Source organism: Pygoscelis adeliae, unplaced genomic scaffold (genome assembly GCF_000699105.1).
Source record: "Pygoscelis adeliae isolate BGI_AS28 unplaced genomic scaffold, ASM69910v1 Scaffold57, whole genome shotgun sequence".
In the NCBI taxonomy this organism is placed as follows: Eukaryota; Metazoa; Chordata; class Aves; order Sphenisciformes; family Spheniscidae; genus Pygoscelis; species Pygoscelis adeliae.
The window spans coordinates 2,883,506-2,909,436 of NW_008825615.1; the positions used below are offsets into that span (position 1 = coordinate 2,883,506).

A 25,931-nucleotide genomic window follows, 5' to 3' on the forward strand; every position below is an offset into this window, starting at 1 on the left:
TTGAATTTAACACAATTGTCCAGGTGAGTTTCTTGTATCACCAATTATGTCTGATGCAAGTCTAACTCAGCAAATTGTTTCAAGAACATAGTGTAGTAGTTAGTGGGTACCAGATACTGTAATGTTCATTGAATGCCTTCAGTAGAAATTGGAGAGAACATACAGATATAGTTGAGTATGAAAAAGTTTAGACTGGAGATTGGAAGCTTTCTAATATCAGGGTAGTGAGGTTCCCACAGAGCCTTTGAGTAGGAATAATATTGTCAAGAAACAGAATTGCTTTTAAGATGAAGCATGATAAAATTGCAAAAAGGAATGCTTCGACACAGTGCCTGTTCTTGCAGGGAGATGAGATTTTTGGCTGGGAGGTGCCTTCTGGTTCAGTTTTCCAACTCTGTCACTGACCTGCCAAAAGACTTTCAAGTTCACCTTCACCATCTCTCTTTTGCTCTCTGGAAGCTCTTCGGAGCGACAAGTTTGCATGTGTGTGGAGAGCCTCACTGGTACCACAGTCTTGATTGGCTTGCTATTCAACAATTTAGTAATTATCAAGTGTGGCATTATTTCTTTACCTGTGGTGTGTTCTCCTACATCTGAAGTCCATTTGAATTAACTTTATTTGCAAAGGATTTATAGTACTTATCTGCAGCTGTCTTACTTTCAGCTGTTGCGTCTCCTCTTTGAATGAGGTCGTGTACTCAAAGGCTTCTCTTCTCACTGAGCTGGTGGCTGTGGCTCAGTCTTTCCATGCCTACTTTATCTCCTTTCATCAAAGCTGCGTTTTGGTCTGTCTGTAACATCAACTTCTGCATCAGTATTGACTTAACTTCACTAAACCTAGATTTAATCTGCCATCTAAATCCCCTCTCCCTTCCTTTTTTCTTCCAGTTCTACTCTTGCTCATGTCCAGAACTCAGCTGCCAGGCTGTATGTCTCTCTTTCCTGTCCCTCATGCTTCTAAGCTGAGACTAGGTTCCCCTGTTTCTTGATCCATAAAATTTTAAGAAAGCTCATAAAACTAAACTAAAGAGCCAAAATAATCTGCATTCACTGATCTGACTGTGTCGAGGTATGTGTGTGTGCCCAATGCAGCCCCCACGGTGCTATCTTGGAAGGGTGGCTGATGGCCTGTGTGATTCCTCCAGCTCTGCTTCGTGTCTGCAGCAGGACAGCAGGACTCTGGACGGCTGCGTAAGTGCTGCAGAGGGCTCCATCAACATGAGCATGGATTATACAGACACTGTTAAATCTCTGCCATAACGGAAGGGGAAAGCTTCAATGTAGTTGAAAGGGAGAACTTGGGAATTAGCTCTGAGGAGAGGAGGTGTTAAAACTAGGGACAGTTTTGTGAAAGATGGAGGGGTTATTTATGGAAGAGTATTTCCATGCACAGAGGAAACTTGACAGACATGTGAGGATACATACTAGCTGAGGACAGGGAAAAGGGACTAGTGGAAAGTTGATCTTTCCAGACTGGCAATTAGTCTGCTGTGAGTTTTCAAAGTGGACTGTGGAATGTAGTGAAATCAGGTAGTTTGGGCATTTGTGACCTATGTAAAAAATGTTGCTATGCCAGTTTATGTTTTTGAATTAACCTTAAGGTTATTTTTAGGAAATAAAGCTGTGTTCTTGACTGCTGGCTTTATTTATTTATTTATTTAGGATTTAATTGCTTGTTAAATTTGACTTGGTAGCCACACCTGATATTTTAATGTCAGTGTTGTGTCATACCTGCATTGAGTGAGCATCTGTACAAATTTTGCCACAATTGTATCAGTGAAGAGGGAAGATGATAAAAGTAAACTGTTCCAGAAAAATTACAGTTTCAGTGGGAAAGGGAAAATATGGCATATGTGAATTTCAAACTTCAGTAATTAGGCTTTTGTTTGGCAACGGTTTGGATTGAATGAGTGGAAATAATAAATTTTTCTGTCAGCGAATTCTCAGGATCAACCAATTCAGTGATTTGTGGTGTTCCTTACTTTGCTGCAGGTTCATGTAATTACATCTTGAAATACTGAATTTCCTTCTCTTCTGAAGTCAGTACATCAGAAAAAAAATAACTTTAAAGCAGGAAGCTGAGAGCTTTTTGTGAACAGTGATTACAGGTTTTATTTGTACAGCAGGGTAACTTCTCCCTTTGGATTCAGGCATAATGTTCTGGAGTGCCTGGTATTTGTGAATACTTCTATATGGAATATCAACAGCACTGTGAAAGTGATTTAGTTTTACCCAAAGGTTTGAAAATCAGAGGCCAGAAAACATTTTCATCTTTATATTGTTCTGAAAATTCATTTCAACTTCAGAAATGGCCTCCTGCTTGGTATAATAGGTCTTAAAAAGGGAATTAAGGTTTATGGAGCATATGCAAATCTTCATGTGGCACAGCTGGTAGGAATAACCTGCATGAGAACATCCAGGGAAGTGTTTTATGCTGTGGCCCGGGAACCCAGGGCTTCAGGTACAGGGCAAGAGCAGCGCTGTGCTATCACTGATCATACTGACCATCGGTTCATTCAACTTCAATTTCATTTAATCTTTTTTTAAAAGTATTTTTTCTTCGCCGCTTGTCTGGTTGGTTATGCTGAGGAAGTAAGTGTTACTATTTGTTACTAGTCTAGGGCCCTGAATGTGCACCTGCTTCAATACTGTTAGGACAGGGTGTCAAAGACTCCATCCCTCTGGTACTAGGTGTCGGTGTTGAGGCTGCTGGTTGTTCCGACAGTGGTGGTGAGAAGCAGTGGGAGGCAGGCAGTTGGATAGGCCTGGTGGGAAGGTACTGGCATCTAACATGAGTACAGTTCATATCATTTGCCTAGAAGTTTCAACAGGCAGCTCTGTCCTAATAAGTCATAGATCAGCTGTGAGCTCTGTGGTTATGGGCCATATTTTCTACGTAATGCCTACTGCTGTGCTCCCTTGGTTTGTCGTTAGAGCCTTTACTGGGACTGTGGTGTAACCACTAGTAACATGTTATGGCAAAGGGATACCACATAGCTTACTGGGTTTGCTGCCTGCCCATGGGGCATACCACCTCTCAGCTCCTCCCCCGGCACTGCCTAGATGAGGAACTTAGATTGCCTCGCTTAAGCCAACCCTGCTTTTCAGTCGCGGTCTTAGGTTGGCTTGGCTGCTGAGGTTACTGTACCAACTGTTCGCCCTGCTTTTGCAGCAGAGCCATCTCAGCCACTTGACAATCAAGTCCTCAACTGCTGCAGTTTAGAGCATATGGTTGAAGGTAAATTGTTGCCAGTTTTGGATTGCTTAAAGACACTGCACTGTGAACTGTGGCAGTTTAGGAAATGAGTGATGAGCAGTTCAGATGTCCAGGCAGGGTCAGCAGCTGGGGCCAGTATCTCCGTCTGCTATTTCATCCCTGCTCATCAATCCGGTCACTGAGTACCTAAAACTGAGTGATGCAAATACCTCCCAGTGTCCTCACAGTGCACAGAACCAACAGGTCACACCAACTTCATAGCATTTAAGCATTGGTTCTGCATGTCTTCTATTTTCAGCTGTAGCTACTGGTTGTTTTTTTTTTTTTAATTAATCATTGCTTAATAAACCTATGCTGATTTATCAAAATTGCATCTATAAACCCATTTCTAATGGCTAGACACATGAATTTCAGCAGCCCCTTCCCTAAGGCCACAATAGTCAGCGTGAGCTCAGACCGATACGTAGACAATTATTTTTTTCCAAACTCGTAAGGAAGTGTAAAACATTTATGATGTTGCTTTAACAAGGCCCACTGGGATTTGGGATTATTTATCTAAGACCTTATTAAAGACAAAAACTTTTCTATGTTTAGCTATGCAGAGCAAAGCTGCTCTTCAGACAGTCCAGTGCACTTTAAAAATTAAGAGAATTTGATAAACATAGAACTGAAGTAATGGAGAGAAATATGAAGGATCTTTCCTCTGTATCCCTTTACTCCAAAGCCAAAGTTACTATTAACCCCTAGTATAAAAAGAAGAATGGAGTGACAGCACCTCTTGAATTTTAAGGCCATTTCACTATACTAGGACCCAGCAATGGAAAACTTTTATCAGTTAGAAGGGAACTACTTGCGACACTGAAGAAAAAAAACAGATTAAAAAGATCTGCCTCATTCTCTAGCAGGAGGATTAATTCTCCTGTACAATTAATCTGATTTCCTAACCTCATTCTTCAGCACCCAAATCTCTTATTCTTTCTCTGTGAGGTAATTTTTACTCATGTATACCTCTGTTGAGATGTCAGTTTAGCATCCCCCTACTGCCTTCCCCCAGGAAGCTCTAGGAGGAGAATTAAATGGAATGTATTTCATGAGATACTTTATGTTCAACTCCCTCTTGTTTTCTTGCAGTAATTAGGAAATCAAAGCGTTTCTAAGGGCTTGGAAATGAAAAATCTGATGTAAAATTAGACCATTGAATTAAATTATAAAAATTGAACCTAATATTTTTAGCAAAAAGATTTTACAAGAGGCCATAGCGTGGTTGGCAGAAAGTTTAAAATTTGCACACTTTCAAAGCAACATAGTTGCTTTAGATTTTTTCACTCCTTTTGTAAATCTGAGCAATCTCTGTATCCAGAAATTTTGCACTCTAAACTTAAATGTACTCTTTGTCTTTCTAAAGAAATAAGCCATTCCTCCTTTTGTGAGAGTTATACATTGATAAATGCCTACACTATTTCATTCAGTCCTCCTTTGGGTAAGCTTCTGCCATTTCCATTTTCAGTGTTTGCTGTTTTGAATTAAGCTTTGCTTCTGACTTCCTTTTACCAAATCTGTAAGGGTGCTACTCTGCCAGTATTTCAGAGTTAATAGTGTTTCCATTCTGTAGATCATTCAGAGGCACAACTGAACCATCAGACAAAATGTTGCTGCGGTCTCATGAAACTGAGTTCAACTGCTTCTGCAGGCATGTCCAGATCCTATTGTATAGGGTGTTCTATCCTCACACTTAAATTCCCATACACTGCAAGAAAAATTCCTAACACTGCATATTTGCTGTAATGCCTTAAGGGTGTAAGTTACTCTAGTAAAGGTGAATTTTATGTCACCATTGTCAGCAACCTTATTTGGAACTGTGACGGGGAGAATATACTTCCTCTTCTTTGCAAAGGCCCCATTCATCAAGGCTTTCTGATAACTAGCTCTGAAAAGCTGTTCAGTGAGATTCCTCTGAAAGAATTTACATTCACTGGCAGTCCATACAGGGCAGTCTGCAAGTAAGTGGGCTGCACAATCCCAAAAAAGCATTGAAGAAAAAACACAAGCCTGAATGTAGCTGGGGCTGATATTACCATTTTTACGATCAGTGACACTGAATATTGTATGAAAGGATACCGATGCATAGATGTTCTAGATTATTGACTAAGCTACAGGTGCTAACCTTTAAGCAGCATATGCATATATTTTTACACTGTGTAGATACAACAGGAATATGTAATCTCTCCCACGCCCCAGATAATAATTAGGTTTTGTTTCAATAAGTAATGGGAACGTTGTCTTGGAACGTCATTGTGTTCACCTTGCTTAATGTAGAATGATTTAGTCTGGATACAATATTCTGCTTTTTTGGAAGCAGAACTGGTAAAATAATCTTTAAATCTGATGAAGCCCCAAACCATTATCTTTCATCTCGAGTTGTTTTTTTTTTTCTGCAGCATCTGTATGATTTGAGATTTTGTCAATAATGGGTATTGAAACTGGGCATACGTGACACAGTTGCTGCTGCTCTGTAGATATTTTAATCAGATCTACCAATTTGGAAATCATCTGGTAACTGTTTTGGGCAAGTTAACCAGGTATTTTTGGTCTGACTTCAGTAATATCTCGGTGAGCAAAGGAGGACTTCAAACAGATGAAACTGGAAAACAAGTCAATCATGGTTGAAACTAGGAGCTGAAATAACTTAAAATAATTATTGAACTTGCATTTGTGATGCTTAGAATTATTATAAGAGGTCGAGAACGGTAAGTATAGTTGCTGTCTTTAAATCTTGGACATTGTATGCTAGTTTCTTTTGAAATAGATATACTAATAAAATTCCTTGCTAAGGTGGTGCAGCTTGGTTCACTGCCCCTATTTTCATTATTAGAAGTTCTACTCCTCTATAAAAGCTGTTATCTTTACTGTCTTCAGCTTTAAAATTTTCTTATGCATTTGCTCTTTGAATAATTTGCTCATCTGAGAATTGATTGGGTGAACTGAAGTGAATTAGATGCCATTTCAAATGGGATGGGTCTTCCCTCACCGAGTCCGGGCAGACTGCTCGTGAGGTCTTTGGAACCTTTCGTACTGAACTAGTTCAAAAATTTAACTTTTGTATTTGATGTGCCTTGCCATTGGGCTTTTTGATTGTCTGTTAATCAAACTTTCATATTTTACATGGTGTAAAATAACTCTCAGATACTGTACTGAGGGAAACCTTCTGTGAGGTACAGGAGCCTTATATTTGTGATAGGATACTTGACACCATGTGTTTTATGTTCTACAATATAACATCTCATTTTGATGATTTTTAAATTCAGGTTATAGTTTCATGAAGAGTTGTATAAGCACCTCAGGAGAGTAGTGCTATTGATAGCATCTGGGCATTCAAAACTCAAGACATGTCAATATTGATAAATATGTCTTCTTCCTGAGTCTGCCTCCTATATTTTGGTTAGAGTTTCCAACCATGAGGAGGGAAAGGAGGGAGGAAAGAGTTGATAAAATCACTCCTGTATGAGAGTTTGGTGGAAGTGTAGCCCAGGAGAGAGCAGAGACATTTTGTGTTTTCTTTGGGGCTTCTGCCTAGTGTCACGATGCCTGGGAGGGGCTGAGAGACAGCCTGTTGCCTCAGCCTTTGGGTGGGAAGGTAGGCTGCGCACAGGAGATGCTGGCTAGTCTATGCACAAGTAGGAGGAGGCCCCCTGCATTTACGGTACATCACTAGAGGGTGAGGGTGAAGAGGTAACCAGCAGAGTTGTCCTTTGATAAGATTATCCAAGTTCTTGGGCTTGGTTTATGAAAAAAATACACTGAGGCAAATATGTTTTATTTCTCTGGGGAAATGAAGTGTGTGTGACAGTCCTTTCTGTCTTTCCTTGCCAGTTACCCCCACCTTCCTTCTTCTGACCCTGACTTTTAAACCCATTGAACAATTTTAGAGATGAACGGTCTGAATGATACTTTTCCCACAATTTCTGTAAAACAGGTGGCTACATAGAGGAGAGCATTCTTGTTAATGCCCCTGATGAGAAAAAGCTATGGCTTGAAAACAACAGTTACAAGAACAGTCTGCCGAGGAAGGCAGCCGGTCCACCAGACGTCACTAGTCCCATGAGCAAGGGGAAGTGCTTCCTTAAAGTTACATGAATCTTTCAAGGGTGAGCCATCTGGAATTACCTTGCATTTACTGTAGGGTAACCACATTGTTGTCAGCAGTTGCCATGAAGGAGCTCTTACATAGTACTTCGTTTTTCTACAGCCCTACTGTGCACTTCTACCCTTCAGGAAATGAGAGTTGTTAAAGGCGGCTTACTCCCATTTGCCAGGGCCGTGGCCCTTATTTTTCTACATACCTGAAGTGTTGGAAGGTTTAAAAAAAAAAAAAAGATGTAACCTCAGAATCTGAGTACTCTTGTTGATAAATGCTGGGAAGGGAGGCTTTTTAGGTCAGTGGTGCTGCTGCTCACATTTGATATTCCATGTAAGTAAGATGGCACCAGTCAGGCTTTTAGCACTAGGTCAATAGCATGCTGCTCTGTGTCCTCTGCATCCATCCCAAGCACAGTAGTCTACAGTTATTGCCATACATTAGGGAAACTATGAGCCACCTGTTCTAATTTAGAGTAAGATATATCCAGGAAGGAATCAAGAGGTGCTAAAGGTGAAGCAAAGTATTTTAAGGAGCAGGCAAAGCTATCTGTTCATTCTGAGTTGCAGGCATATCCAAGAAAACTGCAGTCTAGAGTCATAGTACAACTGTTGCTAGTCTAGATGGTGATGACCATCAGCAGTGCCATTCTCCACTATGGTGAATTATCAGCAGTGATCTGGCTACAGCAATCTATATCTTTGTTGTTTTCAGCAAAATTATTTTAATTCTTTCCACCTGGGATGCAGTAAGACATTCAAAAACTGCCGCTTAAAGCCTTAACACAACCATTAAAGTGAAGAAGCACATTCTAAAGCATTGGCCATGCAGTTTTTACAAGAATAATTTGCTTCTCCTTTTAGTGGGACTACATTGCTTTGCTGCTGAGAAGTCTGCAATTACGTTGTATTTTGGAGCTGCGCCAGCAATTCTGCATAGCGTGATGTTCAAGAGCAGTCACAGCAGACTTTAGGCAATGCCCAGCAAGACCTAAGCTCCTGTGCTTTTCCTGGTTTTGTAGGAGAACTTCTAAATTAACGTGTGAGTTCTGCTCTTGCACCCAGCTAGGCAAAAATGATGTAGGGAATTTTAAAAAGTAGTTTCAAGGAAATACATTGTGAATCTGTTGAATTCTGTCTGCCATGTTTTCTTCCTATTATGTCTATATATATTTGAGCATCACAAGTCCAGCAGGAGCTGTTTTCTCCATGAGCTTGTATTCCTCAGTCAGATGCTCTAAAGCAGAATATTCTAACTGATGAAAATTTTCTGCAGTTTTCTGCTTTTACAGCTTCAGCTTTTGCCACGAACTCTTGAACTTGCACATGAATGAAGAAATAATTTCTCTCTCCATATGCAGTTGTTATTATTATGGGTTGGCTCTGTGGATATAGCTGCTGCTGCTGTACCTTTATGCACTGTGGTTTTGCTGGTAGAACATAACCTGGGAAGTACCTGGCAGGCTTGGGATTTTATATCCAAGGTCAGTTCCCACAAAATTAAAATTCCTTTTTCTCTTCATTCTGTGATCAGCCTATTTTTGCTTACCTGGTGCTGAAACTAAATAAAGATGATAATGTCTTAGTTATACTCACTGACCATCTGTGCATGGTTTGAGTACTGTCATGAATTTTAAGTTTAGTACATTTGCAAGTGTTCGTGGTTCCACGCATCTAGGTGTCCCATTGAACATAAGTCCGCTTTAGACATTGTCGCTTGATTTAGCTTTTCATGTATTCCTTTTAGATATTATGAATCTTCAACTTAAGGTTGCAGAATAGATGAACACCTGCTAATCCTTCCCTGTGATGTTTAAGCTTTATTTCAGTGATTCTTGCAGCTGAAATACTGTTTTGTCTTCTGCAGAGACTGTACAGTTGGTGCTGTTTTGCAGCGGAATGAAAATATTTTATGGGTGATAGGGTTTGCAACTTAAAATTAATGCTTTTGAAATTGCATAACAGCCAGCTGGAGGAGGGAAGGCAATGTAGAAAAACAGTTGGTGAACACCCAAAAATCTTTAGTCTGGAGAAGTATGTTGAGCATTACTTTGAAATTACATTCTCCAAGGCAAAGTTACTCCTGGACAGGATTTAAATCTCAAGATTTATTTCCATGCAAAAAGTTGCATTATGTGGAGATAGTTTTCTGTGCTTCAGGGGAATAATCTACTTGTAAGCAACCGTGTCTGTCTTGGTACAATATACTAACACAGTTGTTTGGTTTTCTGATTTTTTCCCTTTACCACCTTGAGAAAAAAAGAATTGAATTCTGTGGGCTATACACAGGTTTTATTTGTGCTAATAGCGTTTTTGAATAACTGTACCAAAACCAATGTAGTTATGTTTAAGTTAATACAGGACAGTTGAGTCTAATAAAAATGTTGGTTGGTGTGAAACAAAAGAAAGAGAATTTGGCCTGTACTTTACAGGTTGAGATAGGCAATACTCTCTCTCTCTGACTTCCCTTAAATAGTTTAAGATAATCAAAGCATGTTGAGAAGTAGTAAAATAATTTAAAATACATAAATAAAATTAATGTAGTTGAGATTCATATGCAGTTGTCAAATGCAAACAAAATAATTTAATCCACTCTCTTTTAATATGCCTTGTGCATGAGTTATTTAATCTGTGCTACATATTGGAGTTAGAAATGAGAAAATTGCATGCGGAATATCTGTTTTAAATCACAAAAGCATTCATAGGAGCAAATAGCATAATTTTACTTAAAAGGCCCTTTGAAATATTACAAGAACATTTGATACTTCTTATGTTAGCCCTTCTGAAATACATTATGGCAATGGGCAGATGGTACTCTGGTGAGGTTAAATTTGAATTTTCATTATAAGCCTTTCTTATTAGTATTAAATAACTTGTCCTTTTCAAATGGTGACACACTGAAAGTTCAAGAAGGACTTACATTTTATAGGATAAGGTATTTAAAACCTGCTGAATTGTTTTTGTAGTGGAGTTCTAGATAACTTCTTTTTGAGCAGACTCCAGAAGTGCATAGTTGCTCCCTTCCGAATATGCATTACACAGAAAAAAAGACAGAAGGCTGTTAATAATGGTCGTGTGTGTGTGTGTATGACTATAATATATATATTTATATTAATTCTTAGGAATATGCATATTTGTATAATAATGTATAATTGCCATATAATTATATATATTCTATAGTAAAGTATATGTACTATATACTCTATATAGGATGTAACTTTATTATAAGGATTATATATCAGCAACTTTATTATAAGAATGCTTTACAGGAGAGAGTATTTAAGACTACTTGGAAGTATAGAAGTTCAGTTAAATAAACCTTCATCCTGTCTTTATAGTGATGCACTGAAAAAAATTAGGGTTTAGAACTTAGAGATGGAGCTTCTGTTGTTGGCCGCTGTAGTCCATTGCAATAAATCTAAAAAAGCACCTCCTCGTGTGGGTCCCTGGATCGCCGCTCTCTCTCTTCTTACTTCCCTTGATATGTTCCTCTTCTCTTGCTCATTTCCTTGCAAGAACACCAGTGGGTTAGATTTCCACTCTTCCCTTTGTTGTCTCTCACAAGAGTTTTAATACCTGTTGCTTTGGGATACGATGCAACTAGTAAAAATCCCAGGGAAGATTTGCTCAAAAACCTCACTTGACACTCCCAACTATTGAGATGAATAATGAACGACATTAGAACAAGACTGCAGATGTTTGTTTTAGGAGGGAAGCAGTGATTCTGTAAAGAAAGGTTTTTTTCCAAAGGAATTTGCTGTAGGCTGTGGAAGCACTGCATTTCTTAGTGTTCCTTATTATTTAAATTTTGGCAAGAGTTTAGTAGCTAATGAGCATGCATTGATTTTTACGTCATTTTTAGATCACTGCTAGGATAATTAAAAGTATAAATAACTTAGCCTCCCGGTATATTAAGTATATAGACACACCATCAACCATAATTTAGAATTTTTTTTAAGATTAAATCATTTTTACAAATAGTTATTTAATTTAGCACGTTTGTCCTTTGGTTCAATAAAGTCGTCTGTCATTTATATCAGAGCTGTAGCTCAGGGAAAGGACAGCTTCAACAACATTCAGTGAACTCTGAGAGGCAGGGCGGAGCCTCTGTCAGCTTTTATATTGGATTCTTCAGCATGGCCTTGATTCAGCAAAACACTGAAGCCATAGCTAACATAGTAATCTCCTTCAAGGGTTTCGCAGCATTTGGAGTCCTAAATGCAGAGCTCATTTACTTGGATCGTAACTAATCAAGTCAAATTAATCCAGTGCCTTGGTAGCAACACTGAGTAGTGTTCTGAGTAAGAGCTTTTTCATTTTCCAGTTTTGATCTCTGTAGACTACCCTAGGTTAATGTATTTATAGAAGTAGCCTGGTAAATCAGAGGTGGTGATGGGGTGCTCTGGAAAGGAAAAAAAGGGCTTACCTGTTCCTCTTCAAAAGCAGACTTATTTTGTCTGTTGCTGAGACGGTTGCATTTTGATGTGACTCTCATGCACGATGGAGGGTGATTACTACTGATAAAAGGCCTTGGCACTGATGGAAGAGGCTTCTTTTGAAAGAAATGCAATCTAGCGAGAAGTCTGGTGCAGTTTTTCAAAATCTTGTGAGAATCCTTATAATTTTTTTACTGGTTTTGAAATACAAAGATTTCTCTTGCTTCACTGACATACCGTGAATATTGTGGGTTTTGTGAAGACTTAGGACATTATGGGTGGGTTCCATGACCTGATAGATGACTGTGTTTGTGTGCTAGTACTTATATCAAGGAATTATGAAATAAATGTATTTCATGATTTTGGTGTCTTAAACCTTGCTTTTAAGGACACAATTTTCAAATGTTACTCTGACTTATGTAGGCATTTTAGCAATTCATTGGGATCAATTCCATAATGAGCAATGGAGAAATACCATTCTCTGATGCACGGTGAATCAAATGTGCTTATCTGAAAACATTGTGATCAATTACTTCTGCTGGAGAAGTAATTGTCTTATCTTTACTCTTATCTGAGTAGTTGTTTTCAAGTTTTGCTCATCTCTGCTTTCAGAATTAATTGGTTGTATTTCAGATAACATTTGCTGATTTTTTTTTTTTTAAGAAATCCAAGTTTCCCTGGATTTCCCATTATTATCAGCTAAACAGCTTTGAAAACACCACTTCATTTTTTAAAACATCTTTCACATATTACTATAGGAATTTTACTTTCCTAGCTGTATTTCTTTGACTGGTTATGGGAATATGACAATCATATGCTCTAAATTTCTCCTTCAAACAACCCGTTCCTTAGAGAAAGCATTGAAAAGGACAAGGAGGAAGATAGTCTCAGCCTTTCATCTTTCTTTCTTACTTGTTTTGAATGCTCCATTCTGACAGTTTAGCACATAGCACATACTTATTTCGTATCAGCATCTAGCACAGTAGCCAAGTATCTTCCCCCTTGAGTAGAATTTTACTCTGTTCACTTTCTGTACTACTTTAGATAGGTTCTGAAATGTATGCCAGAAATATATTAAACAGTTTGATGAGCATTCATCATAGGTGGTTCTGTCTTTCTCAAAATGAAAGTTATGTGAAGGTTTTAATTATATCTTTTAATATTATGTCTGTTTATTGTGTTTTCATGGATGAGACTAATGTATATCTTGTAGATAGGGTGAGTTTGATGTGTCATTTTAATCTGCAGAGGCTGCATCTCAAATTTGGTTAACACTGGGAAGAGCTCTGACTCTTGCTCTTACTGGGGATCAGTTCCATTATCACCAACCTGCCCCAAAACTTAAGAGGTTTTCTTTTCCAGTTGTCCTGAACCCACAAAATTGAGTGCACTTAAGTAAAAGTACCAAGTCTCTCAATTTGGCTTACTCATTAGGGAGTATGGCAGGCTGTGAAGAACATGTTTACTTTGCTTATAGTAGTTGGTTTTGCTAGATAGAAATGTCATATTATTGAGTTTATGCTAATATTGTCCCAGGTAAACATCACTTGATTATCTGGTATATATGTTGCTGAGCTCCAACAGCAGCTTTTCTCTGTGGAGTAACTAATGTGGATTTCTCCTCACTACTTGGACACTGATTTTCAGGAAAACATGAAACTTCTCCAAATCTGATATATTTGAGATCTTTCTTAAGAAGATTTGGTTGAAATAGGCTAAGAGGTTTAAAAGTTCTGGGGAAGGGGGGGATAAAGAAAAGGGAGAAAATGGGAAGGACGCAGTGACAGACAGGATGCTTAGAATGATTTGGGTTTTCCTGTTGGTGAGATTGCTGGCAGGCAAAACCGGATGATGATGAGTTACAAAGGTGAATTTAATGTCCTGTGAAAAAATTCACTCTGACATGTCCTTTTCTTATCTCAGAGCATGCTCCTAGTTTGGGCCATTTTGCTGAGTATGTTTTACTACATCTTATTGTTTTAAAGCCTGGTTTCTAAAGCTGACTCGCATCGCCCTCAGACATTGTCAAGGTCAATATGTGGTGGTGAGATTTTCACCTGTTGTAAACTCAATTCAAAGTAGATGCAGTCTTGCGCCCTGCGATGACTTAGGGAATCTGTGTAGAATTTATGAATTCTATTTGGTACTGAGGGTCATAATTTTGTTCTGTCAGGCTGGAAAGTCCAGAATCTCAAGGCTTCTTTGCAATGTAGAGAAGTTGAATGTTTGCAGAAGGAAGAACATAAAATAGCATTATTTCTCTTGTTAACCTCACCTGCCTCCAGCTAATCTGTTTTACCTCCCCCTTATTCCTTTCAGCCAGCATAGCAAACTGTGCAGTGCCCTCTGGGAATTATGCTGGCTCTTGCCTTTACTCATAAAAGGAGCAGGCTTGGCCCAGCCTGCTTGCTCTCAAGGGAAGCTTAGAAGCAAGAATTCATTGCTGAGTAAAGGTATTAGGGAGCAGGGGAAGAAAGCATACGCATGCAAAGTCCTGTCTACATCCAAAGTTACCATGCCCATATCTGAGTCCTCCTGGTTTCTTTCCTGTCTTCTTCCTCAGCCCTCCCAAAAACTCCTTCTGACAATTTGCCCTATCTTAATGCCAGATTGAATTATTCTTTTTTTTTAAGATCAGGAGAGCAAAACACAGTTTTGTTTACTGGCCAGCTCAGACTGTTGGCATTTGGGATTGGTCTGGGAGGAAGCACTGAGCTGATGGGCTGAGTTGTCCTCCATGGGCGTTCACTCTCCCGAGGAGCACTATCAGCCAGTCTGCCTCCTTCAGTGAACAGAAAGCAAACGGTCTCCTTTCCTGTACTGGAAGTGAGGAACTCTCCTTATACAGAAAGGTTCTGTGAAATTAAGGTGAAAAAACACAGGGGTTTTTTGTGTCTTGTTTTGTTTTTGTTTGAGAAAAACATAGATATTTTTCTCCATCCTCTACAAGGAAGATTATGGAAAAATACTCCCAAGAGTAATAGGGGTAAAGAAGAACAAAGAGACATGACCTAATAAAGCAGTGACTTCCCACAACCACTTGTGTTAAATGCTGCAAAAGGACAAGTGGTAAAGACTAATTCCTAACATGAGTGTTCCTGGAGCAGTAAGTGTTAGGACACACATGGTTTGTTTGTAATAAGAGAAAACACTGGAATTGTTTCAGGAAATACTAATAACTGAGCCATTAATAAACAAGAATTGCAATATAATTAGGCTAGATGTCTTTATGCAAACAGTCTTTTCCCCAAATAAACCAACAGCCACAAAACAAAAGCCCTAGTGCAGTGTCGGGACTGTAAGAGCTTGGACTTTAAAATGAGGAGGCAGCTCCAAAAAATCCCCAAGTCAAAACACAAGAATAGTATCAGGGTACTGAAGTAAGTTGTGATGTTTTGAATATTGCTTGGAGTTCTGAAAAGTTTCTTTGCAGAGAGGGTGTTGATCTGTGGAGACACCTCCCCAGGACCTAGAACCTTAGCATATCACCTGCAGTCTCCAGACTCTAGCTGTGTTTGAAGGTGCCTGCACAGTGCTTTGTTTAGACTTGCTGATTTCTGAAAAATTGAAAGCCCCAATTTTGCTAGCTTCGCCTAAATTTGCCTGTATCACCAGACGAGATGGTAAAAAATGTCGAACAAAGACCTAGTGAGGAACATATACAGGTAAGTTTCTAATTATGTGTGGAAACGAAGTTACCAAATGATAATGAAATATGAAACTCAATTCTGGATTACAGTTAACAAGACTCCTTGGTTGCTGGCTGCTCAGTGCTCATCATCTAGAGCTAGATGTTCCTCCTGGAGCATTTACAGAATCTCTGGACCAGTCAGGGCTGCCTCTCCTGGGCTTGGCCACTCACATAGTTTTTTAAAAGAATCCTGCTTCCTTTCAATATGGACAACGTATCTGGGGCTTTACTGGAGGCTTGTACCTTTCAATAGTGAAAATACTCTAGGGTGTCTTCTGAGCTGCTTACCTTCCTGTCCGAGCAGACAGTTTTTTTTGTGGTAGCTTTAAACAGCTTTTCCAGATCCGTCTGGTGCAGTCTAAGTGTCCAATGACATACTACTTATAATGAAGGCTGTTAATGTGTGGCAGGTTTTGGCCTCTGTTCTTTGGTATGGTCTCAGCCACGTGTGAAGACCTTAAGTGATGCACTGCCATTAGGAGTGCCAGAGGGTGCCTAGCCCAGCCAGCCTTCCTCCTTCTCCTTACCGTGTACAGTTTAGAGGTCCTTATGTCAAAGTGACCCACTCGCTTTGGTGAGGGTTGAGAAAAGACATGATACACTTGGTAATTTAGAAGTTATATAGTTCTCTGTGTCTTTTATTTTGGATTTAAAAAAAAAAAAAGGTGAGAGAAAGCACTCCTGTTTTTTTTAAGGCAATGGAAGCCCCTCTCACCTTGTGTGCGTTATGGGTCTTTCTTCTGCATATGGAAGCAAAAGTGGGTTCTTACGTACTCGTAGATAAATGAGGAAGGAGGAGAAAATGTAAAGGTTAGGAAAGAAAAAAACAGTTAAAACTGAAGAGGCCAGTTTAAGACAATTGGAGGTAAGAAAGTGAAAATACACCCACTCTTTGAAGAAAGATGTGTAAATTATGCTAAGTAGAACATCTTCTAGAAGAGCTAAGAGGGTGACAGGTAGAGTTAACAATGGAAATACATGTACAAAAAGTGCATATGCAAGCTTATACCTAAGAAGCAGGACTTTACAGAGAATTGGTGCGTTTGGGAGACTTGAGAGAATGAGAATCATCCAGAAGGACACAGATACTGTAAAGAGAGTATTTGCTCAGTTTTCACCATGGTAATGTTGGGGTGATGCCTACTCTTTTGCAGCTGTTTCTAGGTAGGACGTTAAAACAAGCTGATATGTTCACGAGCAGCAGTTCAGTCAGAGCAATACATTTCCAGAAGAGCTGGAGGAATTTAAAAGTGAAAGCTCATGCTAAAATTATTTATTGAAATCATGAAGTCTTGGACGTGGAAGGGTAGCAAGCATTGTCTTCCAAAGTGATGCTCTCAGATCTGCTGAGAATAATTGGCATCCGTCTTGCTCTGGAGTATCTGATACTAGCTGCTCAGATAAAATTATTAAACTAACTGGATCACTGATCAGTGTGACGATTTTTACATTAAGGAAGAAACAAGCCTGAACAATAGGAAGTGGAACATTCTTGTGTTTTGAGTTAATCTTGTTGCACTAATCTTGTTCTTCAGCATGTGGTAGCGGGAACAGTTTATAGAAATGTGCTTTCAGAATGTTGTTTTTATGACTAGCTCTAGAGATCTTAATTCTTTTAATACATCTAAAGCAGAAAGCTGTATAAAATGAAATGGGATTGAGTTTTTGTTTGGTACAGGCTGTTAGTAAGGATCCAGCAAGAGCATCATAAAAGTCAATTTTGAAAATCATGCCTGACCTCCTGCCTTTCCAGAAGTGAAAGGACATTTTTCTTACTAGAAACAAAATAAAAAATGAAGTCATTATGTTTGTGTAGAATACTCTGTATGTAAAAACACTATATGATGGGAAATTGCCAGTGGCAGATGAGATTTGGTTCAGAAATATTCAAACTTTGAATTAGAAACATGAGCAGATTGCTCTAACGTATGCGCGGTTTTCCCTTCACATTATGTATCTTCTTTTAAGACTGGTGGTATGGATAAGGTACTCTAAATGCACCTTGTATTTCTGGTAAAACACACTTATCTGTGACTTTTACAGGGAAAATGTGAAGAGAATCTTTTATCACAATAACTATGACACATTCTAATATTTATTTGAAACTTGGGGTTTAGATATATTTTAAGAGAATTAAGAAGTTTGGTTTTTTTTTTAACTTCATAGCCTTGCTGATGCATGGGAAAATGATATGGGAGTTCATCCTTTAAAGTTTCCATCAGAAACATGTTTGGAATTACTGCTGATACTGGGTTTGAGTACCACCTCTCTGCCACCTTCACTTCGATGCATGAACTCTTTTCAGGTAAGGAACAGCTGCTATTTTGGTATAAAGGTGTTATTTCTAGGAAAAAGAGAGATCCCTGGGGCCCGTAAACCCTTTCAGAGTAAAGGTTTATCTTCTGTAGTTGCATGACTCTCCATTATATTAAATATAGCAATGGAGAACTTCTTGTAGTGCTCAGTTTCTTTCAATTGTATTAAATGTAGACCAAGGCAGGAAATGTCATTGGATTTTTAAACAGTGAATCACTGTTTAAATTAAATTAGATGTTTAAAGAAATTTCATCAAACTTAGGCTGGAGTAGCTAGAATCATTATATAAAATTTTCTTGGCTTCAGAAAAAAAAAAAATCCTCAGCTAAAAATAAAGATTTCCAGTGGTGAAAACCTATAAAATTAGGAGTGAAGCATTCACTGTTTTGTCCAGTGTTCTTCTGTATGTTGCTGCTGAAGTTCTCAGCCGTCACAGAAATTTTCCTAAAAAAACATTGTTGCAGGTATGTTAAATTGTGATTTGTATTTATCAAGTGTCTGAAGACATACAATTTTTACAAATGAAATACACAGACATCTCAATTCATGATGATACGATATATCAACTCAGGATTTTATGCTTCTGTCTTCCCTTGTAGTACATAGTCCATCAGTTGTGTATTGATGCAAATCTAAAGTAACCAGCTGTTGAGCAGTAAGCATACTTGAATCTGTGTTCGTTCTGACAGCTATAAAAGAATCAACATCTTAGTGGGACTGAGTGTCCTAAACAGTTTATAGCATGAAATCTGGTTGCTTCTATTTGTCCATACTCCCAGTTTGTAGTTAAAGCACGTTTAATTAGTGTTCCTGAGTTATGTTTACTGAAAAATTACCTTATTGTAGAATTTTGGAGCCAGAAAGAACATGGTCATAAACCAAAATCAAGTAATTGATTTTAATAGAGTTACACTGATGTACAACTGCTGAAAACACATCTAGATGTTAGGAAATAAGTATGCACCTGCATTGTCTGCTCCCTTTGTATCTTGTGAGGCTGGAAACAGGGGATCTGTGTACAGGGAACTCTTGGGTACGGCAGCAGCCATTGATGATTTCAACATGATATTTTAATACCCAAGGTCAGAATTGTTATTGGGTTGTACATTCGGAGGCCATAAAATTGAAGAATCTCCTGAATGCCGGCAGAGTGAGATCGTAAAAATTACAAGCTTCAAGGATTGACCAGTACTGGTTATCCATGCAGTTGAATAGTCCATGTTTCCTATTGAGAAGTGAACATTTTGGTGGTCTAATCCAAAAGAATGTATTCCTTGTCCGTTACGTTGCCAGTAATCTGTGGTAAAGTCTTCTCCGCTTTACCCGTGATAAGTTAAATAGGAGTCTCTTCTTGTATGCTGAGGCTGTATGTCCTGTCTTGTTTCTGTGCGTACTCAGTCCCAGGTTGCGCACTTAGGATTTCCTTTGATTTGTATACGTGGGTAGAGATAGGAAGTGACAAGTGACTGGTGCAGATATGAATCGGTAAACGCAGGAAGGATTTTTACCTCAGAGTACACAAAACACCAGACTTTTTTCTTTTTCCTTGTCAGACTCTCCATGATTACGCTTGATTGCTCCTGGGTCATTTTAGCTTCGTGAGGCTATCTCTGGTAATGAACCGTCGCCCTAGAGGCCCGCCATGCGCGGCCTGGAAGCGAGTCAGGGGTATGGTTATGTCAGCCGTGGGGCGGGAAGGTCCCATGCATCCCCTGGAGACCCCCTGACCGTGGCCTTTCAAACTCAAGGTTCGGTGGAACCACCGAAAGCAAATGTTGCAGTGCTTTGTCGAACTTAAGTACTGTGGGGGACAGCGTCTTCCAGCACTGGCCTGCGCAGATCTCAGTTTGCCCACCTGTGTGCCAAAGTAGGTGATGTGACAATGTCCGTTCTTGGTTGCGAACGTGATTTTAGGCTGAAGATACTACATTTTGAGCTGATTCCCAGTGTCTGTGCTCTCACAGCAACAAGAAAGGCAAAAATTCATAGTCTTCAAAAATCCCGAGTTCTGAAACCTGCTCTGATAAGATAATGTTATATTTTGCCAAGTGGGAGGAAAGGAAAATGGCTGTTTTAATAAACTTCTGGCTCCGAATTTCACTCTCCTTGCCAGACAGTCAATATCACCAAGTGTTTGTCCTGAAGGGCAAACACCATCCAGGAAAATATTGTTTTATTTATTTTTATCCTTGCGAACCTTGTTTGGATCTCAGTTTGGGAATCCATGAAGCAGAAACAAAGTTTGCCCAAGCTTTTCACTGATGCTTTACAATGGGCTGTCAGCCTTATCACTTTTCTTTTCTGCCTTGCTTCTTTGTACTCATGTTCACTTTCTCTACAGCAAATATTAGAATTATGTGTCCTAGTTTTTCTGTATTTTTCTTGGAAAAAGTTGGCAAGATCTGCAAAGAGCTTGAATAATGATATTAAATTGTGCTATTGCCTGAGCATAAGATCCTTCTGCATTCAAAATACTGAGGATTGTGCGTCAAACAGAATAATAAAAGGGCACTAATTGAAAACTGATATTTCATGTGTCTTAATGGAGCAATGGCAAAATGACAAAAACTAGTTTTGTTTTCTTTTGTGGTAGACCTGCAGTGGTCTAGGAAAAAATAAAATTAATTCTATATTACAATAATCCTTGTATTTGAGCTGAAAACAATCGCAGAGTTTCCTGTTATCCACATGTGGCAGTCTTGTTCTTCAGGAGGCCAGGCTCTCACAGCTTAACGCTGGCATCTGATTGCTGGGGGAGTTAGAAGGGGAAACGACTCCAGAAAGTGCCAGAATTTTCTCCCTTCATAAGTGTTCCCACTGTTGGACTAGTGGTGTGGAGCTGAATGGACCGCTAGTTTCCACTGGTGCATTTTTTATGTTCTGATACAGTATTTTAAAATACATCTAACAGGCAGCTGTATATGTAGTGATCTAAAAGTTACAGTTTAACTCCTGAGATCATACCAGTATAGCTTTAAAACGTCCAATTGTTTGTAATTAGGTAGACAAAAATTATCTCAGCTGTACCTCTGTGTTGTTTGAGACTGTATTTACCCTCTCTCTCTATTATATTACAACATTACAGTGTTTGCAAGCCAAAATTTTAGTTGGTATACATATGCATTGGATGATGTTTAGGTTGTAAAAAGCACACGAAGGAAATAAGCTTAGTTGCTAATCATCTCTGTAATAAACTCTGTTCTGCTTTGTGCTCTAGAAGTGCTCTCTGGGACTAGCTTAGCAGACTCCATATCTGTGCTGAGACATAAATTACATTTTAGTTTCCAACAGTGTGCTACTGCTTAGTAACATAATATTAGAAATCACTTTTCAATTCCATTTTGACCCTGTGAAGATCTTCCAGTGTGATTTACGTTGCTGGAGCAGCCTGGAGGAGAGGAGCAGCAGCAGACTATGTTACATAGCTCTCTGCTGATTTTAAGGGGGTCGGTGCTCACTGCAGCCAGCTTTTAAGCTTCCCAGGCTGTTGATCCTAGGTGCTAGATTGTCTTTGGCTCGTCTCTCATTTTACCTGTGCAGTTAAAGTGACATTATTCTGGTTAACCGTAGACAGTTAAATCTTAGCAAGCCTGAGCCTGGAAGCTCTTGAGGGACCAAAGTGGGCAGACAAATTCTTGCTGATTGATGGCTGCCTCCAGGTTTACTGGAGAACATGGATTTGCAGCCCTGAGTTTCATCTTCCCAGGCTTGTAATCCCTCACCCATACTAAGGATGTTTCGGATCAAGGGAATAGGATTGACTGAGACACTTGATATTTGTCCTGAAACAATGCAGAAAGCAGTAAGAAGGGCGAGAGGAGTTGGCTACTAGGAAAGATTGAAAATTTTCTTAGCTTGCTTTTGCTCTGAGCATTGTTTTGCTGTTCTCTGCTCAGCTCTGTTACTCTGTACAGAAAGCTGTGTTACCTTATTACACCCTTGACCTATCTGGCTCTCCACTCACCTGAGCTGTCAGCTTTAGGAACGGTTGGGCTTGACTTTGTGTATTATTCTTAATACTTGCAAGCACTTGTAGCTAGCACCCACTTGAGTTATCGTGTACTTTATCACTGAACTGTTCAGCTGCTACTTCTCAGTGGGGTCTGGGAGGATGTGTTGGTACTTTAGAGCCTACGACACAGAACAGTTAACACAGGGAGATGCTTTAAAGTGACAAGTAATCTCTGCTGTGTTTTGCTAACCTTATCTCGTCTTTCTCTGAATTCAAGCACAGTGAACAGAAAATGTCCTGGATATTGAATTCTTATGATGATATATGGGGCTGTTCAGCACATTCTTTCTCACTGCTGTTATTGTGGTAAAGCAGGCATTTTACTTCCCGTATGAAGGCACTATTCATAAGGCCACAGACTGTAACAAGAGTTCTCAGAGTTAAATAGATCATGGTTTTATTTTTACTTTTAAAGTTGCGTGAAATTGAAAGAAGATTGTGATTAAGAACTGCCAAGCAGTTTCAAAATTTTGTTTGAAATAGCCCTTGATACTCTTTGGTGCTGCACCCAATGCCACTGGTAGCTTATCAGCACACTGTCCACTTTGGTTAAGAGAAGTAGAGCCAGCGTTTAAGACAAAACAAAAAGTGTTCATTCTGTTGTTGCAATAAGCATTCCTAGAGGTGCCTCTGAAGGAAAAACTCATTTGCAGTTACCTTGCTTCCAACAAAAGGAGGGGAAAAAAGTTTCTCATAGAGCAGCCTATCAAGTCATTTTTCAGGGTCATTTAAAGTCTTTTAATCAAGTGCAGAAAACTTCCTAAAAGTGACAGGTTTAGAGATATGAGGTAGCAAGTTGCTCAGAAAACATAAGAATTAATAAATACAGTATTCATTATAGTTTAATGGCCCTAGTTATATGAGTATCAAAAGTACTCAAAAGACTCATGGAAGGCAAAATACAAAATTACTGCTGTCTTTCAAGTCTACACATGGTCTGAACTAAAGTGTGCCTTGATAGTCAGTGTTTTTTAATATTGATACTTCTATTTTGTGTGTGTGTATAAAGCACTTTCAAACTTGTTTATCTCAAAAAGAAGTTAGCTGAAGATAGAGGACACTTGCAGATGCACCTGTGTTTTCTGACAACCCTTTTTGAAGCAAACAGCTGAGTAAAATTTAGAAAAATCTGCACAGCTCAGCTCCTCCTTTTGTTCCCTTCTGGGCATTTGGAGCTGGAGAAGTTGCACAGTTTCTTTTAAGTTGGACTCCCCTCCTTTGGGAGCACTGCCAAATAGCAGGAAAGACAGGACAAGGAGCTACTCTGGTTCAAAATTATTTGGGAAATAGTGATATAAGAAATGAAAACATCAAGAGGGAAGGAATGGCTTTAAAAATATTGTGTCTTTTATTAAACTATGCCAGAAAGGAAAAATAAGTAAGTCCATTTATGCAGTAAAATAGCTTATTATCTTTTTAAACATTTTTTTAAATTTGTATTACTTGCTTACTGAGGATCTTCCACAAAATGAATTATAGATTTGAATATGTATATTCTGTCATGTTTTGCAGACAACAGATGAGTTCCTAAATACTGTTTTTTACAACCGATTTTTTTTGACAATTAGGGTTTTTTTAATATTTCTCTGAAGCTTGTGGACTGCTTAGGTCTCTGAAACTTCTGAATGGACATTGTCAGTAATATGGAGGAACCACTGCAAATACATTGCAATGTCTGTTGAAATACAGTCATTTTTGTTTCCCTTAACTGACCGTTTTTACAAAATGTAAACTACAGTGAGGAAACCAAGTGTAGTTAGTGTCAGCCTCTTTTGGCTGCTCCCATTTCCCTTAAACTAAAGGTGTTTTGATTTTTGCAGATTAGGAGAAAAGTGCCTGCTATGTGCTTTTTCTAGTTTTGACTAACTCAGATAGGTTGCCAGGATTACATAGGATGGATTAATTTTCTGTTTTATTGTGATGATTATGTGCAAGTTTTTAAGTTTGATTTCAAACAATTTATTTTAAATAGCAAATAAGTACCCAAGCCTTATGTAGTCCTTGGAAAGCAGATGTAGTTTTTTAAAATATGCATACAAATATTTCATTGACTTTAAAATAAAAGAAGTTATAACGTGTGTATATTTGCAGTTTTTGTTTGTGTGTGTCTGCGTTTACTAAAAGCCATAATAAATCTGTTGAAACACTGCAGAATAATTAGGAAAGAAGTTCTAAAATTATATTGAGCAAATGCTGACAAGAGCAAGCGATATTAAGAGAGTTAGTGTTTCAAAGACAAATCTGAATACTTCTTTGCAGGATGATAGAGATTTCTAGGTTCAATTAAGAGGTTATTGTCTTGTTTTTCTTGTCAGCTACAGAATCATGCTTCATTAAGTTGATTTTTATTATGCCACTCAGGTTATCTTACTCAGTGTTCACTGTAAGCTATCTTTTAAACATATTGCTAGAGTGTTCAGTTGTATTTCTTGAACATTGAGACTATCCACTTCTTTTAATGTTAGCTCTCAGGACTTCAAGCTGAAATGGAAGAATTTTTTTATTGAACTATAATTAATATTTTGAAGTCTTTGTTGAACCTGTACCAAAACTGTTTCATACTACTGATTCTGCATAAACTTTATTAAAACATAATGTCTCCTAGCTGAGAACTGTTCGGCTCTGTGTATGCAGGAGCATATTGAGCAATGTCCTGTACCTCCTTGTGTGTCCCATATATGACTCATCCACATCTGCAGCACAGGCTCTCATTTCTAGGCTATGGTTTTGTGATATCTGGTGCTGCTTTGGAGATGCTGATGGGAAGGTATTATCTCACTTACCTAATATGTGGCATTGCTACATTTCCTCTAATGGAAAGGAGCTGCCCATTTATATTTGCCTGAAACAGAACAAAGTCAATCACATGTAAACCTAAACTGAATCTATGAATGGGAAAAATGCAGGCTGAGCTTATTTGTGGAAGCACAGAATTTTATGATTACTTCAGTGCTCAATGATGGAGAGTCAGGACCTTGACAGCAGTGGTCCTAAACTGAGGTTCAAAATTTGTCATCAGTTTCTCAGAAAAGCTAAATGCTTCTTTTCTTCCAAGACAGTTCTCTAATAGAGAAGAAATCAGAGAGAGTGAACCTGGGCATATCCTAAACAGAAGTAGATTTAATTACAAAAACCCCACGAGCTCCCAGTGAGAAGCAGCATACACGTAGCACACAGGCAAGTGCCTCCTCTGGAAATACAGTCCCCTGCTGGTTGAGAGGGAAGATCTGCCGGAGGAGTCTACTCATTTGCATGCAATGCCCTTTGCCTAGAGTCTGGCAACAGCCACCTGTAACATCAGCATCTGGTAATACATTTCATAGAAGTTTTCTTAGAAAACGTGCTCAAATGTGTCATTTACTGTTTAGACGTGAAGGTACAATTGGTTGCAGAAATCCAGTTTCGATAGTCTGGTATAGCCCGTGTTAACAACCGCTTGAAAAGGGTGAAGACAGAACTAATTAGGAATGAAAATGCCTGATTGATACCACTCATTTTATTTCCTGTTTGCTTCTATTGTGAACGTTCTGCTTTTCCCAAGTCATTTTGAAATCTAAAAGTATAGCTGTTACATCCTAATTATCCAGTTCTTGTGTCCGCAATGTGCTATTAAACACAAACTGAGAGTTTGTGTTCTTTATCAACAGGCACCACACTGTGAGTGTGTTATGGAAAGAGACCAGACAAATACCCATGTTTTATGTACCTGAATATATACATAAAGAATAGTCTTATGAGGGGCATGATACGCTTTTAGAACATCCATTTCTGTTTATTAACTGAGGCTGTTGCCTTTGTGACTGAGAAACAGGCTCTGCTCAAAAGAAATATTTAGCCCTATGCAAAACCAAATAATGCTGTACATGTTCGACATGGGTTGTAGGTAATTTATCTCTTTAGGGCTGCTTCCCTCCAAACCCTTGGTTTCTCTAAGTTAGTCTTAGCTCTATCCAGGTCATAATTAATAGATTGACTTATGTGAGGAGTAAGTTTCAACCTCCTAGCCAACAAGGTACAGAAATCTGGTTATCAGCTGCATAGAGCTAGATAGTCAGCTGTTGCTTTGAAAATAATACTGAGTCATTGGATAGCAATGATTCTATAATGGAAATTTTTCCTTAAAGT

At 38.7% G+C, this 25,931-nt stretch overlaps 1 protein-coding gene across 1 annotated transcript in view; it reads left to right on the forward strand.

Moving 5' to 3' along the window:
• UBE3D (ubiquitin protein ligase E3D) overlaps window positions 1–25,931 on the forward strand; it is a 97,139-nt gene that overhangs the window by 38,244 nt on the left and 32,964 nt on the right. The window contains exon 8 of the mRNA XM_009333224.1: window positions 17,645–17,783. Coding sequence (XP_009331499.1) covers window positions 17,645–17,783 — 139 coding nt within the window. The remainder of the gene's footprint in view (window positions 1–17,644; window positions 17,784–25,931) is intronic.